Below are 17,896 nucleotides of genomic sequence, written 5' to 3' on the forward strand. Positions count from 1 at the left end.
GCAGGGACAAGCGCGGTCGCCGCTGCCCGAGGTTCGTGACAGTCCAATTCTACTTCCACAACGCCCAGACCTCCTCGTTCAGGGCCCCTGTGTCTACCAGGACCTAGCCCGGCTGTCTTTGACAGCGTGGCTCTTGAAGCTTCCGTCTTAAGTGCTAAAGGGTTTTCTGAGGCGATCATTCAAACTATGTTGCGGGCCCGGAAACCGGCTTCGGCTCGGATTTACTATAGGGTCTGGCATTCTTACTTTATTTGGTGCGCATCTAACGATTATGACGCTTCCAAGTTCAGTATAGCCAAGTTGTTGGCTTTTCTTCAGCAGGGCCTGGACTTAGGACTGCGTCTGGCCTCCCTCAAGGTTCAAATATCTGCCTTGTCGGTGTGGTTTCAGAGAAAAATTGCGACCTTACCTGATGTGCATACCTTTACTCAGGGCGTGTTGCGTATCCAACCTCTCTATGGTCCCGCCTGTGGCTCCTTGGGACTTGTCGGTGGTTTTGGAGGCGTTACAAGTGTTTCCATTTGAACCTCTTGGTTCAGCTGACCTTAAGTGGCTTTCCCTTAAGGTGGTGGTTCTGCTGGCTATTGTTTCAGCTAGAAGAGTGTCGGATTTGGGTGCCTTGTCCTGTGGTTCCCCATATCTGATATTTCACCGTGACGGGGCGGTTCTTAGGACTCGTCCCGGCTATCTACCTAAGGTGGTTTCTTTGTTCCACCTTAATCAGGAGATTGTAGTTCCGGCACTTGTTTCTCCTGATCTGTCTCCCAAAGAGCGGTCTTTGGATGTGGTACGGGCTCTCCGTATCTATGTGAAGAGAACTGCTCCTATTAGGAAATCTGATTCTCTTTTTGTTGTGTTTGTGTTTCACAAACGGGGCTGGCCTGCTCACAAGCAAACTCTGGCCAGATGGATTAGAATGGTGATTGCACATGCAATGCAATGTGAAGGCTGGTCTCTCTGCTCCTGCTCACATTAAGGCCCATTCTACTCGGTCTGTTGGACCTACTTGGGCGGCCCGCCGTGGTGCGACCCTTGAACAATTGTGCATGGCGGCTAAGTGTTCCTCAGTGAACACATTCATTAGGTTCTATGCCTTCGATACCGCCGCTTCCCAGGATGCTTCCTTTGGACGCCGGGTTCTTGTGCCCGCAACAGTGCGTCCCCTACCATAAGTAACTGCTTTAGGACATCCCCAATGTCTATCCTTGTGGAGCCCAGTGTACCCCGCAGCAGAAAACGAGTTTTATGGTAAGAACTTTCCTTTGTTAAATCTCTTTCTGCGGGGTACACTGGGCTCCACAAGGCGCCCACCCTGACACACTTAGCTTCTTTGGGTTGGTATAGCATTAGCCGCTGACACTTCTCCTGTCGGGAGAGTGGGGTGATTGTGGCAACTGGCAGTTGTCGTCTCTTTTACTTGCTACTGCATTGGGCTGGTTAACAAAACTGAGCTCCTGTGCACGGAGGCGGGGTGATATAGGAGGTGGCGCAATGCATCTTGGGAAGAAGATCAAAGCTTTTGAGCCTGTTGGTGCTTCGGATCAAGATCCTACTCTACACCCCAATGTCTATCCTTGTGGAGCCCAGTGTACCTCGCAAAAAGTTTTAACAAAGGTAAGTTCTTACCATAAAACTAATTTTTCTCTTATGTCCTAGTGGATACTGGGGAACTGTAATATAGTACAATGGGGAAGTCCCAAAGCTCCCAAACGGATTGGAGAGTGCTGAGGCCCCTGCAAAACCGCCTGTCCCAACTGAAGGTCATCCTTGGCCAAGGTGTCGAACCTATAGAACTTAACAAAAGTGTTCGAACCAGACCAAGTAGCAGCACAGCACAACTGTAAGGCCGAGACACCCTGGGCAGCCGCCCAGGAAAAGCCCACAGATCTCGTTGAGTGTGCCTGAATAGACATCGGCAAAGGCAGAGCCACCGAAGTATAGGCTTGTAGAATTGTCAACCTGAACCAACGAGCAATAGATTGCTTAGAAGCCAGACGACCAATCTTGGTGGCATCATAAAGGACAAACAGTGAATCAGATTTCCAATGAGGAGCCGTCCTCTTGACATAAATCTTCAGAGCGCTCACCACATCCAAAGACTCTGGGCCAACGGAAATGTCAGATAACACTGGAACCACAATGGGTTGATTCACGTGAAAAGCGAATGGCACTTTTGGCAAAAACTGAGGTTGGATCCGGAGTTCTGCCCTATCTTCATGAAAAATCAAATATGGGCTCTTACAGGATAAGGCCCCCAATTCAGACACACGTCTGGCAGACGCCAATGCTAGTAACATCAGTCTTCCAGGTAAGAAATTTAAATTCCACCCTATGTAAGGGTTCAAACCAGTCCGACTGAAGGAAGGACAAAACCACATTCAGATCCCACGGAGCCGTGGGAGGTACAAAAGGAGATTGCATATGAACTCCTTTCAGGAAAGTCTGTACTTCCGGCAATAGAGAAAGTTGCTTCAGGAAGAAGATAGAGAGCACCGAAATCTGCACTTTGATGGCGCCTAAACGTAGGCCCAGATCCACTCCCGCTTGCAGGATAAGTAGAAAGCGACCAATTCTAAATTGAACGGGAGAAACCTTTCTACTTTCGCACCAGGAAACATACTTTTTCCAGATACTATTATAATGTTTTGACGTAAACATCTTCCTGGCCTAGATCATAGTGGAGATAACCCTAGAATCTCCCTCTCAACTACCAAGCCGTTAAACATAGCCGCGGTAAGTCTGGATAGACGAACGGACCTTGCTGAAGAAGATCCTTTAGAATCAGCAGAGGCCAGGGATCCTCCAGAGCCATGGTTAGGAGGTCCGAGTACCACGCCCGTCGTGGCCAATCCGGGGCAATTAGAATTGCTTGAACGCCTTCCCTTCTTAGTTTTTTTAGAACCCTTGGGATCAGCGGTATTGGAGGGAACAGGTACACAAACTGGTACATCCACGGTGTCGTCAGCGCGTCCACTGCTACAGTCTGCGTAAACCTCGTACTGGAACAGTAATGGCATAGCTTCTTGAGACGAGAAGCCATCAGATCTATCTGCGGACAGTCCCACCGGTGAACCAACTGTTGAAACACCTGAGGATATAGGCTACTTTCCCCCGGATGGAGGTCATGTCTGCTGAGGAAGTCCACTTCCCAGTTGTCCACTCCTCAGTTGTCCACTCCTGGAATGAAAATGGCTGACATGGCTTTTGTGTTGTCCTCCGCCCAGAAGATTATCTTTGACACTTCTCGCATTGCCGCTCTGCTTCTTGTTCCTACTTGTTGATTTATGTACGCTACTGCTGTGGCGTTGGCCGATTTGAACCTGGATTGCTTGATCCCTCAGGAGATGGGAGGCTTGCAGAAGGGCATTGTAAATTGCCCTGAGTTTATCGGCAAAGTAGATTCCTGATTTGACCATATCCCCTGGAACTATGCCCATTGGGTCACAGCCTCCCAACCCCGGAGGCTGGTATCCGTTATCAGTAGAATCCACAAGTGGATATTGAAAGTCCTGCCTTCTACCAGGTGAGGTATATGTAGCCACCATAATAGAGAAATCGCGGCTTTTGGCGATAAGGTCACTTCCTGATGCATGTGAAGGTGAGAAACCTGACCATTTTTCCAGCAGATCCAGCTGAAATGGCCGGTCATGAAATCTGCCATATTGGATTGCCTCGTAAGCAGCTACCATCCTGCCCAGCAAGCGTATGCAAAGATGTATTGATACCCTGCGAGGACGGAGCACTGAGCTTCCATTGGAAGAAGCACCTTTTGAGACACTGTATCCAGTATCATTCCCAGGAACTGAAGTCGCTGGGCCAGTTCTAGGTGAGATTTCTGAAAATTTAGGATCCACCCATGATCGGTAAGTAGGCGAGTCGTCAGATCGATGCTGTGCAGTTGATGCTACCTGGACATAGCCTTTATCAGGAGATCGTCCAAGTAGGGGACTATGTTGACTCCCATCATGCGGAGTTGCAGCATCATCTCCACCATGACCTTGGTGAAGACCCTCGGAGCTGTGGATCGGCCAAAGGGTAAGGCCTGAAACTGGAAATGGTTGTCCAATATGGCGAACCTGAGGTAAGCCTGATGAGGGGGCCACATGGGAATGTGTAGTTAAGCATCCTTGACATCTAGAGATACCATGAATTCCCCCTCCTCCAGACCTGACACTACTGCCCGCAGGAATTCCATCTTGAATTTGAACACCTGTAGATACGGGTTTAGGGACTTCAGGTTCAAGATGGGTCGCACCAAATTGGTTTTGGAACGACAAAAAGACTGGAGTAAAAACTCCTGTTGCGTAACGGAGGTGGTACTGGTACAAGTCGCGTTACACATAACGTTTGAGTGCCGTGTGTCTTGGGTGTGCCGAGCATCTTTTTTTTTTCTTCCTCTTTTGCAGCAAAAATTCATCTTAGACTCAATGTAATGCAATTGGATGCACGAGCAGCTTCTGCGATTAAGTGATATGCAGCATGCCTATATTCTGTGTGTGACTATTTGCATACAAAATTCTATGCTACAGTGTTTTCCTGGAAAACACTAATTTTTAATTTCGGATGCAGATATAGGGGTATATTCAATTGGTGTCGAAAACTGCCGTCTGTCGAAAAGACGTCAGTTTTCGACTTTTTAAGGTCGAAACGTGATTCGACCTATTCAATGCTTTTCGACAAGTCGAGGAATTTAATTTGTCGAAAAGCACGTGCATCGGCGGAATAGCTGCCGATCCACGTGCTTGTGTCAGTTTTGGCCCCCTTTTCGACCATCTCAGTCCGACATAAAAAAAGGTCGGACTGAGATGTGGGACTCGAGAGGAGGAGAGGGTGGGGAACCGCAGGGAGACGGGGGGACATCTGCTGGCATACAGGAGAGATCAGCGCTACAGTAGCGCTGCAGCAGGATGTCACACAGCCGCGCCGCTCACGACCGATTCCACCCGGCTCCAGCAAGTAAGGGCACGCTTGCTGGAGCCAGGCGGACACTGCCATGAGGTCGGGTGGCTGTGTGACATCCTCCTGCAGCGCTACTGTAGCGCTGATCTCCCTGCGGCCCCCCTCTCCTCTGGGACCCTCATCTCAATTTGACTTGAAAAAGTCGAATTGAGATGATATTTGAATAGGGGTTGTCGGATCCATTCCGACAAATGCATGTCGGAATGAATCCGACTTTAATTGAATATACCCCATAGCTGCTATTACACACAGAATATAGGCATGCTGCATATCATTTTAATCAGCAGAAGCTGCTTGTGTGTCTTATTGCATTACGTTGCATCTAAGATGCATTTTTGTGGCAAAAGACGCTTGGAGCTACAGAGTCCTGCCATGGCGTGACTTGAAGGGCTGTTTAGAGTGACTGCAGCAAGGATGTAAGAGGACACATCTGTATTTTTGTTTTTCATCAATGTAACACTTTTATTATTATCACCCATGTAACTCTCAATACATAGCAGCTGCTGTTTATTTCTGTAAATGTGCATACACACGGTGCGATAGTGACTGTGCAATTTTGACTCTGCGATCTCCCTTGAACTGCCCGGTGATTATTTTGACTCTGTGCTTGCGATTTTGACTTATGTGCGATTTTGGATACTGTGAGGCTTGTCAAGGGGGGAGTGATGATGTAGATTGGTATCGCAAGCCAATATTGCCAAGCTACAGGAAACACTTGTGATATTGGCTAACTAGACATGCGACATAGTCAAAATTTACTTGCCTGCACAGTCTATTTTTTCTTGCGATACAGACGTCGTGGGACCGCGCATCTGTATCGCAAGCTGTAACCACACAGTGTGATATGCACTAACTTTCCGTGCGATTTTGACTATATAGTGAAAATTGCATGGTGATATTGCACAGTATGTATGCACCTTAGCACTCGCTAACACTTTACTTGCTCTCTCTCACTAGTGTGGTGCCTTGGGGGGTGGTTTGATTTGGTTGGGCTGGCTTAAGAGGTTCCCATGCCCTTGACTTGAACCTATAGAATGTTAGGGACCTAGCTGATGATGTCACCTAGACGCGGTGGGTAGTCCCATGCCTTTGACCAAAATTATACACAGAACCTCAATTTTATTCAGTGTTAAATTATAGAATTTATTACAATTATTCTGATTAGTATAGTTTGTAGCGTGCACACGCATTCCCTTTTTTGTGTATGTGGCACTACAGGTCTCAGCATGGTATTAACCTTCATTATGTTTAGTTAGGGTGTGCAGTCCAGAGAGGTTATTTAAAAAAAAAAAAGAAAATGGTATAAACCAAAATGGTTTATACCAGCCAACTCTGGAATATTCAGAGGTCCAAGTGTTACACTTTTGAAAGTCTTCAAGTTTGATGGCCAACATACTTACCTCTATGCAAGTGCTATACCTAGTAAGTCTGATTGGGGTCATTATGTACTTGTTAGTAACAGTGCACAGTGAGTGTTTTATTAAATTGTTTATGCTCCGTTAGAATTTTAGATGACTTTCTGACATTAGCATAATTGTCATTGTTCAATTCTTCATGTGTTCTTGTTCATGTAGCAAATAATAATTTGACCTTTACAATATATATCATTAGTGAGGAACTCTAAGGTCTGACTTCTGCACCTTTTATCTTTTGCTAGGAAGAGAAAATGTTAGTGTGAAGCTGCATATCTTATTACCTTAACTTCCAATTCCAGTTAACAGACTTGTGTAGATAGCTGGTGCATAACTGCATAGATATACATTTTATTTTTGTAATGGTAACTACATTAAATAAGTATAATGTGTTTTTTATTTTATTTTATTTTTTATTCTCTAGGAGTTACCAGCTGTTCCAGAGTTGTCCATTACTCTACCAGATTCTGTGGAATTAAAGCCAGTTGGAACGGTTTCCAGCATTATTGAACAACTAGGTATATTAATAATATATATATATATTTATTTTATTTTTTTTAAAGAAAACCTACTTTTCAAATAGACCCTGTAACAGACATTCTTTTTTCGCTATTAAAACATCAGTGGAGCTCTTTGCGGCCATGTCGTTCGGGAGCTTGTTCTTAGGGATGGTTCTTTTCTATACTAGCTCTGGATACTCTGCCATGTCCATTGCTTTTAAATGACAATAATGGATGAAGGATTGAATTTTGGGGAAATATTACACCCATTCTTGCACATCACTTCCTCCCACAATAAAGCCTCATGACCAGTGTGCTAAAGTAGAATACAGTAGAGAGATAGTGGGGTAGATGTATTAACCTGGAGAAAGCATAAGGAAGTGATAAACCAGTGATAAATGCAAGGTAATAAACACACCAGCCAATCAGCTTCCATATGCAAATTAACAGTTAGGAGCTGATTGGCTAGTGCATTATCACCTTGCACCTAACACTGCTTTATCACTGGTTTATCACTTCCTTATGCCTTCTCCAGGTTAATACATCTACCCCTTTGTTTGAAAACCCATACAAACTAAGGGTTCTAGATAGCACAATTAAAACAAAAAACAAGTTTCAAAAGACACGATCGATCAAACTAAAAGTGCATACTGTGACAGGAATCAAATAGACTGAGTATAATCCAACACACTTTATTTCCACCTTAGGCAGAATATAGCTTTACATGCAGGTTTTGCAGGTCTGGATTACAGGCAGTTCTCAAAACAGCAGTATAACATTCCAAGTTGTGGTAATCACAAACACTGCCTATTCCAAATGGGTCCTAACGTAACCCTAGACTCCAATCTATTGCCTGACCACTTGCTGGCATCAGGAGCCATGACCTACTGAACAAAACACATTTTTAACGACTGCAAACAAGGTGAAGTGATTAGTTTCCAGCTGTGGCTTACAATTACAATTTCTTGGAATTTTTGTGAAGGTCTTGGGGAAAAAAACTTGCTGGAAAAGAGTTTTTGCACTTTTGTCTCAGCTAAATCTTGGACTGGATTCCCATCAGACCTGTAGCTGCTGTTCCAATCCTGCGAAAGCCTGCCGTTCCACATTAACTAATGTGGAATCAGGTTGTCCCTGCCACAATACAAATAAAAAAAGGAATATAAATGAGAAATGTCAACAACCTGATGCAATAAAAGGAGGAAAAATAATCTATTAAAATAAAGGTAAATAAAGAAAAATAACATGCCAAAATGCACACTGACATATGCCAAAGGATATATGTCATTACTGAGCATTACTGTAATAATTCGAGCACACTAAAGAAATAGGAAATGTAAACATAATCATAAGTGACAAAACCTGCAACCAAACAAAAGTGCAAAAACACTTTTCCAGCAATAGTTTTTTTTTCCCCAAGGCCTTCACAAAAATTCATAGAGTAGACCTCAGTGAAAGATTATATAAAGCTATTCCAAGAAACTGTAATATCGTATTAGGGACCCTTGGTGTCAGCTTGTAAACAGAGTATTACCTAGCATCCATTTTTCGACTGGCTTGTTTATGTAAGGATAGTATTTGTTGTCTGTAGTTTTGTAAAAATAAAAAAATTTGAACTGGAAATACTATTGTTTAGCTCAGTGTTACTCAAACCCAGTCCTTCTGGAATCCTAACAATGCATGCTTTCCAGATCATCTAGCTGGAGCTTATGTGTGTTAGTTAACAACAATAGATTTTACGGGTGGTGCTAATTATGCCTGAGGTTACTTTAAAAACACACACTGCTCGGTTTTTATCAGGACAGAGGGTGAGAATCGTCTAGTTTATGAATTTCTTCAACCATAGGGGGTAATTAAATTGTTTTCCCCCACGGCTACCAATTGGGGGCGCGAAATAGAGATATTCAATTGTTTGCTCCATTTAGATGCCTGTTAGCCGCTGGGGTGACCTTTCTTCTTGCAGCCTACTGAGGTGCAATAAAAAATGTGTGCCCTGTTGCCACTTTTGATGTCCTGATGAGAGTTTGTATGCCCAAAGCAAGACTTTAGATGAGTTTAGCCATTTTATGCAGCAAAAACTGGTCTGGGCGCAACATACACAGTATGCATGAGTGCCCAAAAACAATTGGATCCCGGTTGTTGCTTGGCAGTTTATTCTTTACCGTTTAGACGGGAAAAATTTACGACTAAAACAATTAAATCGCTGCCATATAATAGAATTAGTCTGAAATGCCAGTCCACAAAAAATGTAAGTTTGTCTCTATACTGTGTATGTAGTACAATATAACTTTCTGGTCTCTCAAAAAAAAATCAAAACTATAGCTGCTGAAAGCTATATTAGAACCCTTGCACAGCCTGCGGAATCTGGGATGCTTATTCAAAAAATCCTATGTACTGGAGATGCCAAACCCATGGCATGGGTATGGAAGTATATAAACTTTTAACATCCTGCAGCAGAGTATTCTCAGGAATGGTACTGTATTCAGATGATTTTTCAAAAGGATACTAGCAATATACTTACAGCAAGTGCTTTAATAAATTGTGCAAAATTAAGTCCTGATATTGGTAGTAAGCACTGCTGCTGTAAATTAGCCTGCTAGATGTTTATGAATTTTGTGGACCGTATAGATCACATGGGTGATGGAATGGCTCTTGTTTGACAACTTCCATTTGTGTAATTATTACCCCTTTAATTTTGGCATTTGACAAGGTAGATTTCAATTCACATTTAAATACCAATTTAGGATTACTACATATGGGGGTATTCAATTAGCTCCAACAATTACAGAGCTATCGAATTCACCCCCCTGCATATACAATTTGCAGACCGTTTTCTCCCATTTTTAAGGTATTTTCGACCAATGCCTTTTGACTTTTTTTTTATTTTTTTATTTTTAGCGAAAATGCATTGGCTAAAAATGCCTCAATCAGTGAAAACGGACAGTGTTTTCGTTGATCTACATGTTTTTCGCTCCTGGCAAATTTTTCGCCTAGGCGAAAAAACGGCCCTGCTATTGAAAAGGGCGAATCCCCATTTGCCAAAAAAAATAGCAAAAAGTACTAACAAAAAAATGTCCCTAATTAAATACGTCCCACAGTGCGCTTTAAACTCATTTATCACTTTGCCTCCCAAAGAATTCTGATCTGTAGTGTGGTATACTTTGTGTTATGTGTTAGGAAATTATATTAAAACATACATTTAATTTATTTAAATTTGTTCGTTGTTTCTGATTTATACTGAGCAGCATCATTTATAGTTCCACTAAATGAAATAAGGATAGAAAAGGTGATTTTTTTTGTTTGATTATAATGTATATGAGAAAGATGTATTTTATAATCTATTCCAAACCTGGCTAGCGTGTGGCTCAGCCGCGGCTGTGTAACTACAAGGCCCAGCATGCCCTGCCAGCAATTCTGTTACAAAGAAATGCTGAAACTATTGCAGGGCATGCTGGGATGTATAGTTGCATAACAGCTGGAGAACCAGAGCTCAAGACTGATATTCAATGAGGGAGTTATCTGTTAAACTGCAAAAATATAATTAGAGGTTAGAGTACATGATTTTAGATTTGATTATAAATAAGGTCAGCAAGGACACAAATGTTTAAAAATATTTATCTAACAAATTTTATTTTGTCAATAATGCTGCTCAATAACAGAGATTTCTCTTAGTCCTAGAGGATGCTGGGGTCCACATTAGTACCATGGGGTATAGACTGGTCCACTGGGAGCCACTGGCACATTATAGTTTGAGAGTGTGGGCTGGCTCCTCTCTCTATGCCCCTCCTACCAGACTCAGGTTAGAAAATGTGCCCGGAGGAGCCGGTCACAGCTAGGGGAGCTCTCCAGAGTTTCTCTAGTAAAGTTATTTTTTTAGAGTATATTATTTTACAGGGAGGCTGCTGGCAACAGCCTCCCTGCTCCGAGGGACTAAGGGGGGAGTAGTGTCCGCCCTGCGGGGTCTGAGCCACTATCTCCGCTGACAGGACACTGAGCTCCTGAGGGGATTGAACGTTCCCAGCCACAGGGGATCGCTCACCCCGACAGCATGCCATCACCCCCTTACAGAGCCAGAAGATCAGAAGATGGCGAGATATGGCGGCACAAGGGTAGGAGCGGCTGCGCTCCGGGAAGGCTCAGCAGCACACACTATGAGGAGCGTCTTGAGCCAGCGACTTAATATACCCTACACTGGTCACAGACACTAACCGGAGACTGAGGGGCAGATGTATTAAGCCTGGAGAAGTGATAAAGCAGTGATAAATGCAAGGTGATAACGCATCAGCCAATCAGCTCCAATATGTAAATCGACAGTTAGGAGCTAATTGGCTGGTGCGTTATCACCTTACAATTATCACTGTTTTATCACTTCTCCAGGCTTAATACATCTGCCCCTCAATCCCCAGGCTAGCGACTAAATCTTCAGGCCAGTATAAAGAATTGTGCGGGAAGACGCGCCATCTTCAGGAGGCGGAAAATCTCCTCAGAGCGGACTCTGCAGCGTTCAGCGCCATTTTCCTGCCTGCAGTTCCTGTACAAGGAGGCTGTCCCTCCAATCAACTCCAACTTTCCTGAGCGGTACCAAGGGGTTGTAGAAAGGGAGGGGGGGGGGGGGGGGTGTAAAATCTGTGTAGTCTATTAAGGTACACAGATAGCTCTGGTAGTTTTATTTGTTCTACCTCAGAGCGTTGTGTGTGGGTTGGCTCCAATCTCTGTCTCTCTCTCTGCCATACTTGGGGATGGGGGGGGGAGCTGTGACTGACAATTCCCTGTGTGTGTATGTGGGTGTTCAATACCTTTCGTAGCCATGTCTAGGGACTCTGTGTCATATGCTGCTGAAGTGGTTTCCTCTCAGGAGGAATCTATTTCATGTACACAGAAATGTAATCACGTTGCTGAACCAGAGTCTAAATACCCTAAACTGGTCACAGGCGCTAGCCGGAGACTGAATCCCCAGACTAGCGACTGAATCCTCAGTACACGGACGCTGGCTGGGGACTGAATCCCCCGGCTAGCGACGGAATCCTCAGGCCAGTATATAGAAATTGCGCGGGAAGACGTGCCATCTTTGGTGGGCGGAGCTTCTTCTCAGTGCAAACCCAGCAGAGTTCAGCTCCATTTTTTGTCTGAAGCTCCGCATTGCACAGACTGCGAACGGTGATGGGGACGTGCTGGGGGGGCGGGCGGCACCCCTTGCAGGGGGTGCAGCTCATGTGGGAGGCCATTAGCTATATATGTTACATATTGCTGAGGGGGCTTACTGACCATAAGAAAGCCTTGCTAACCTTCCCTGCGTCTAATGTGTTAAACGCTGTTTGTAATATCCTGAGAGGAGGATAGAATGAATTGGGACATCTGTGTCCAGACTGTCAAGGATGGTGGTTTTACCAGTCCCGGGCTCTGCCGCGTTGAAAGAACTGGCTGATCGCGGGATTAATGCTATGCTCAAATCCACATACACGGCTTCGGGGGGCGATACTACGACCTACCATGGCCCGTGTATGGATTTCTAAAGCTATAGTAAAGCTGACACGTTACTTGAGAAATGAATGATAAAAGTGACGTTGAATTGTTCTTATGTAACATACAGGATTTACGGTGGAATCCATGAAAGACCTGGGTTCGACGGCTGCAGGAATTTTGTCCAAGTCCGTCTCAGTTCGTCGAGGACTGTGGCTGCGCCAGTGGTCTGCCAACGCGGAATCCAGGAGAGGAGAGACCCTACCCTACACAGGTCAGGCTCTCTTTGGGGAAGCATTGGATGCGTGTATTGCCACGGCTACAGCGGGTAAGTCCCCTTTTCTTCCCTCAGCAGCTCCTGCTACGAAGAAAACTTTTTCTTCACCTGCATCTCAGTCCTTACGGGTTTCTAAACCAAGAAAGACCAAACTGGCCAACACCTTCTTTAGAGGGGGCCGACCAAAATCCATGAAACCTGTTGCGGCAGGTTCCCAAAAACAGAAGCCTGCTTCAGGTGCGCCTAAGTCCTCCGCATGACAGTGGACAGCGTAGCCTGGAAGTAGGGTCGGTGGGGGCGAGACTCAGACATTTCAGTCACGTCTGGGTGTCGTCCGGCCTGAACCCCTGGGTACTAGATATTGTGTCCCACGGGTACCGGCTGGAATTTCAAGATCTCCCTCCTCATCGGTTCTTAACATCGGGCTTGCCAGCTTTGCTGGCAGACAGGGCTACCCTGCAGGGAGCCATCCAGAAGTTAGTGCAGGCACAGGTCATTGTACCAGTCCCTCCTCAAAGGCAGAACACAGGTTACTATTCAAACCTTTTCGTGGTACCGAAACCGATGGTTCGGTCAGGCCCATTCTGAACTTAAAATCACTAAACCCCTTTCTGAGGGAGTTCAAGTTCAAAATGGAGTCTCTAAGGGCAGTGATATCAGGTCTGGAAGAGGGGGAATTCCTGGTATCCCTGGGTATCAAGGATGCGTACCTCCACATTCCGATTTGGCTGCCGCATCAGGTTTATCTCCGTTTCGCATTACTGGACTGTCATTTCCAGTTCCATGCCCTGCCATTCGGCCTCTCAACAGCACCAAGGTGATGGCAGAGATGATGGTTCTCCTCCGCAAACAAGGGGTGAACATCATTCCATATCTGGACGATCTGCAAATAAAGGCATCATCCAAGGAGAGGCTGTTGCAGTCCCGACTACTCAGACTCCACAGTTGGATTCTGAACCTTCCAAAATCTCATTTGGAACCAACCCAGAGGTTGTCCTTTCTGGGGCTGATCCTCGACACAGAAGTGCAGAGGGTGTTTCTCCCACAGGAATAGGCGTTGGTGATACAAACAATGGTCCGGAATGTCCTGAAGCCAGCCCGAGTGTCTGTTCATCAATGCATTCGCCTTTTGGGAAAGATGGCCTCTTACGAGGCTCTCCAGTACAGGAGGTTCCATGCTCTGGCCTTCCAACTGGATCTCTTGGAAAAGTTGTCAGAATCTCATCTCCACATGCACCAGAGAATTCGTCTGTCGCCAAAGGCCAGGATTTCATTCCTCTGGTGGCTCCAATTACCTTACCTTCTAGAGAGCCGCAGGTTCGGGATTCAGGATTGGGTCCTTCTGACCACGGATGCGAGCCTCTGGGTCTGGTGCGCAGTCACTCAGGAGGAAACCTTCCAAGGAAGGTGGTTAAGTCTGGAGGCCGGCCTGCCGATCAACCTCCTGGAACGAAGAGCCGTCTACAACGGTCTTCTTCAGGCGGCTCATATTCTAAAAAAATTGTGCCATTCAAGTGCAGTCGGACAATGTAACGACGGTGGCTTACATAAACCGACAGGGCGGAACGAAGAGCAGAGCTGCAATGGCAGAGGTAACAAGAATCATCCTCTGGGCAGAAAGACACACGTTGGCGCTCTCAGCAATCTTCATTCTGGGAGAGGACAACTGGGAAGCAGACTTCCTCAGCAGACACAATCTACATCCAGGGGAGTGGGGTCTCCATCCGGAGGTGTTCAAGGAAATAACTGACCTTTGGGGGTTACCCCCAAATAGACATGATGGCCTCTCGTCTCAACAAGAAGCTTCGACGCTATTGTTCCAGGCCGAGGGACCCACAAGCAGTGGACACCCTGGTGTCTCCATGGGTGTTCAAGTCAGTGTACGTGTTTCCACCACTTCCACTCATTCCAAGAATTCTAAAGCTCGTAAGGAGAACAAGAGTTCAGTCAATCCTCATTGCTCCGGACTGGCCAAGGCGGGCTGGGTACGCGGATCTTCTGGGTCTTCTGCTTGAAGATCCGAGGCCTCTTCCTCTTCGGGAGGACCTACTGCAACAGGGGCTATTCGCTTATCAAGACTTACCGCGGCTACGCCAGATATTAGCTCGGAAGGGCATTCCGAATAAGGTTATTCCTACCCTAATACAGGCTAGGAAAGGAGTAACGTCTAAACATTACCATCGTATTTGGAAAAAATATGTATCTTGGTGTGAGTCCAAGCAGTTTCCTACAGTGGAGTTTCAACTGGGACGGTTTCTCCTCTTCCTGCAAGCAGGTGTGGATATGGGCCTGAGGTTGGGATCCGTAAAGGTCCAGATTTCGTCCCTATCCATTTTCTTCCAGAAACAACTGGCTTCCCTCCCTGAGCCCTGGAATCTTAACGTGGTGTTACAGTTCCTCCAATCGGATTGCTTCGAACCTCTACCGGAGGTTGAGGTCAGGTTTCTCACGTGGAAGGCTGTCACTTTGTTGGCCTTAGCTTCTGCTAGACGTGTGTCGGAGTTTGAGTCTGGTAGGAGGGGCATAGAGGGAGGAGCCAGTCCACACTATTAAACTCTTAAAGTGGCAGTGGCTCCTGGTGGACCAGTCTATACCCCATGGTACTAATGTGGACCCCAGCGTCCTCTACGGACTACGAGAAAAGGATTTACCGGTAGGTAACCAAAATCCTATTTTCAGGGTGTTATAGATGTCTGTACAAGTGTTGATGTGATCACTGTTATGACTTTTTTGGCAAATGTTGCAAATCACAGGATATGCGGTCAGATCATAAGGCTCATGCAGTTTTAGTACATCAGTTTTTATTTATTGAAACTTACTGTGAAAAGTGTTTTCTAACCTCTTTGGTTGTGTTTGATTGTCCACAGCCTTGGCGTTCTATGTCTGAAGGTATTTGCATCAACAAAACAATTTTAATTTGATGACCTGTATGGCATATTGTTGGACAACATCTGTTGAACCCTATGAATTTGAGGGGAGGAGGGGTGGAGTGTTATTTATTTTTTAAGCAACAATGTGTTTCCAAGACTGAACCTTTCTGAGTGATCTGTAACTGCCATTGTGGAGATCTGTGTTGTTGTTTTAGCACATGTTGTTTGATGGAGCTTGTAAACATGAGCTGACAGAACTCCCACACACGTCTTAAATTTTATGGCCCCCACCACCCTGTCTCCTTAATTACCACTTTAGTGGAGGTACCAAAACAATGGCTGGTCACAGAGACCCAGTTCTATGTAAGCTTTTAAATAAAGGATTCTAATTTTAACAATGCTTTTAATTGTGAACTACTAGTAGTAATTATAGATTACAATGAACGCTCAGCAATGGTTCATCTCAAGCATAGTGTACACATAAATGTTGCTCTAATAGTGGACTTGTTTTGTGCTCAGCAGTAAACTTGGACTGTTACATTATGTACTCTTCATGTTTGCTGTTTGTCATGTAAATGCGTACAGTAAGTTGTCATTCCATTAGCTCAGCTTTGTTGCTTTACATTGATGCCTCGAACATAGGTGGATAGGGATTACCTGGCTACAAGTACTGTTTAAGGGGGAAACGTACTAAGCAGTGATAAAAGCGGCAAAGTTGCTTATGGCAACCAATCAGCTGCTCTGTATACTTTTATAGTATGAAATTATAAATGCTACATCAATGCTGATTGGTTGCCATGGGCAACTTCTCCACTGGCTCACGTCTCCACTTGTATCAGTGCTTAGTACATCTCTCCCAAAGTTTTATATCTCCTTTTACAAGTAACTTAATTATTATTAATTATTATAATTTGTATTCTTTATATGGCGCCACAAGGGAGCCGCAGCGCCCATTACACAGTACATAATCAAATGAGCAAACAAGAAAACAGCATTTACAGTATAGGACACGGGTTAGGTGCCATCAAAGGGGGTATGGGGTACAAGGTAGTATAAGTAAGGCACATGAGGAAAGAAGGCCCTGCTCTTGCGTGCTTACAATCTAAAAGGTAAAGGGCTAACAGACAGGGGTGACACAGAAGGGGTAGACAGTGAGCATAGACAAGAGGGTTAGGAGAAGAGTTGGCTGGGTTTGGTGAAGAAGTTGGTCTTGAGAGCCCGTTTGAAGTTTTGTAGAGAGGTGGAGAGTCGGATGGGGAGAGGTAGGGAATTCCAGAGATAGGGAGCAGCACATGCAAAATCTTGTAGGTTGGAGTGGGAGGAGGTAATCAGTTGGCAGGAGAGACAGCGTGTATTAGCAGAGCGAAGAGGACGGGTGGGAATGTAAAGAGAGATGAGGTCAGAGATATAAGAGGTAGAAGAGTGGGTAAGGCTTTGAAGGTGAGTGTGAGAAGCTTGAATTGGATTCTGAATGGGAACGGTAGCCAGTAAAGGACCTGCAAGAGAGGGGATGTGGATGTTATTCATAATTCCTTTCAAAAGTGTGCTTACTGTTAGATTTTGCAATACATGAAATTTGGGACAAAACTGATCATATATGTTAAATGCCTATTTGTATTACTGTACCATGGTTAGGCTGCTGTGGCCGCTGCTTCCACGGTCTGACTGTATTGTAAATAATTCAGATGAATATTTTACTTTTCCATACTTACCAGGCAGTATACAACATGTTTTTTTTTTTTTAGCAGCCAATTTCTTGATAAACTATAGAAAGCCGTCATCTCAGTAGCTGTTATGGATTTATGAAGTATACTTCAATAAAATAGTTTTGTAAAAACCATGATTAATGTAGCCTGCTTACAGATAAATTTTCATGTGTATTATTTTTCTCCCCAGTAATTATCGAATCATTGCGTGACATTCCCCCACTAAATGAGGACAGTGTTGTTTTTAAGGAGGATCGATGTGCTGCTGGGAAGGTATGTTACATGCTTTTTATTTATATAATATATTTTATATATACATATATATATATATATATATATATGTGTATGTATGTGTGTGTGTGTGTGTGTGTATATATATATATATATATATATATATATATATATATATATATTATAAAATATGGTGGCTTAGAGACCGGTGCACAGTGCAACCTACTCCAATTTCAGTAGCATAAAATCGCTGTTTGCATGCCCAGAAAACAGGCAGTATACAAATGTTGATGTGCAGCTTGACTGACATGTCCACTTGTTCCTGGAGAGGCACAGCATTCATATTTCACTGGGCAAACCAAATTATTTCAGTGTGCTGAGGAATATTTACGGTTGGGATTCCGGCGTTGGTCTATAGACCCTGTCTGGATTTCGGCATCTGCATTCTGGAGGCTTTTGAGATTCCAGCGTTGGCATTCCAACT

General features: G+C 44.6%; 1 protein-coding gene across 4 annotated transcripts in view; it reads left to right on the forward strand.

The window, feature by feature from the left end:
- NAF1 (nuclear assembly factor 1 ribonucleoprotein) overlaps positions 1 to 17,896 on the forward strand; it is a 453,380-nt gene that overhangs the window by 265,009 nt on the left and 170,475 nt on the right. For all 4 annotated transcript variants that reach the window (XM_063920445.1, XM_063920444.1, XM_063920447.1 and 1 more), the window contains 2 exons: positions 6,796 to 6,889; positions 17,372 to 17,454. In XM_063920445.1, coding sequence (XP_063776515.1) covers positions 6,796 to 6,889; positions 17,372 to 17,454 — 177 coding nt within the window. The remainder of the gene's footprint in view (positions 1 to 6,795; positions 6,890 to 17,371; positions 17,455 to 17,896) is intronic.

Source organism: Pseudophryne corroboree, chromosome 1 (assembly GCF_028390025.1).
Source record: "Pseudophryne corroboree isolate aPseCor3 chromosome 1, aPseCor3.hap2, whole genome shotgun sequence".
NCBI classification, from domain to species: domain Eukaryota; kingdom Metazoa; phylum Chordata; class Amphibia; order Anura; family Myobatrachidae; genus Pseudophryne; species Pseudophryne corroboree.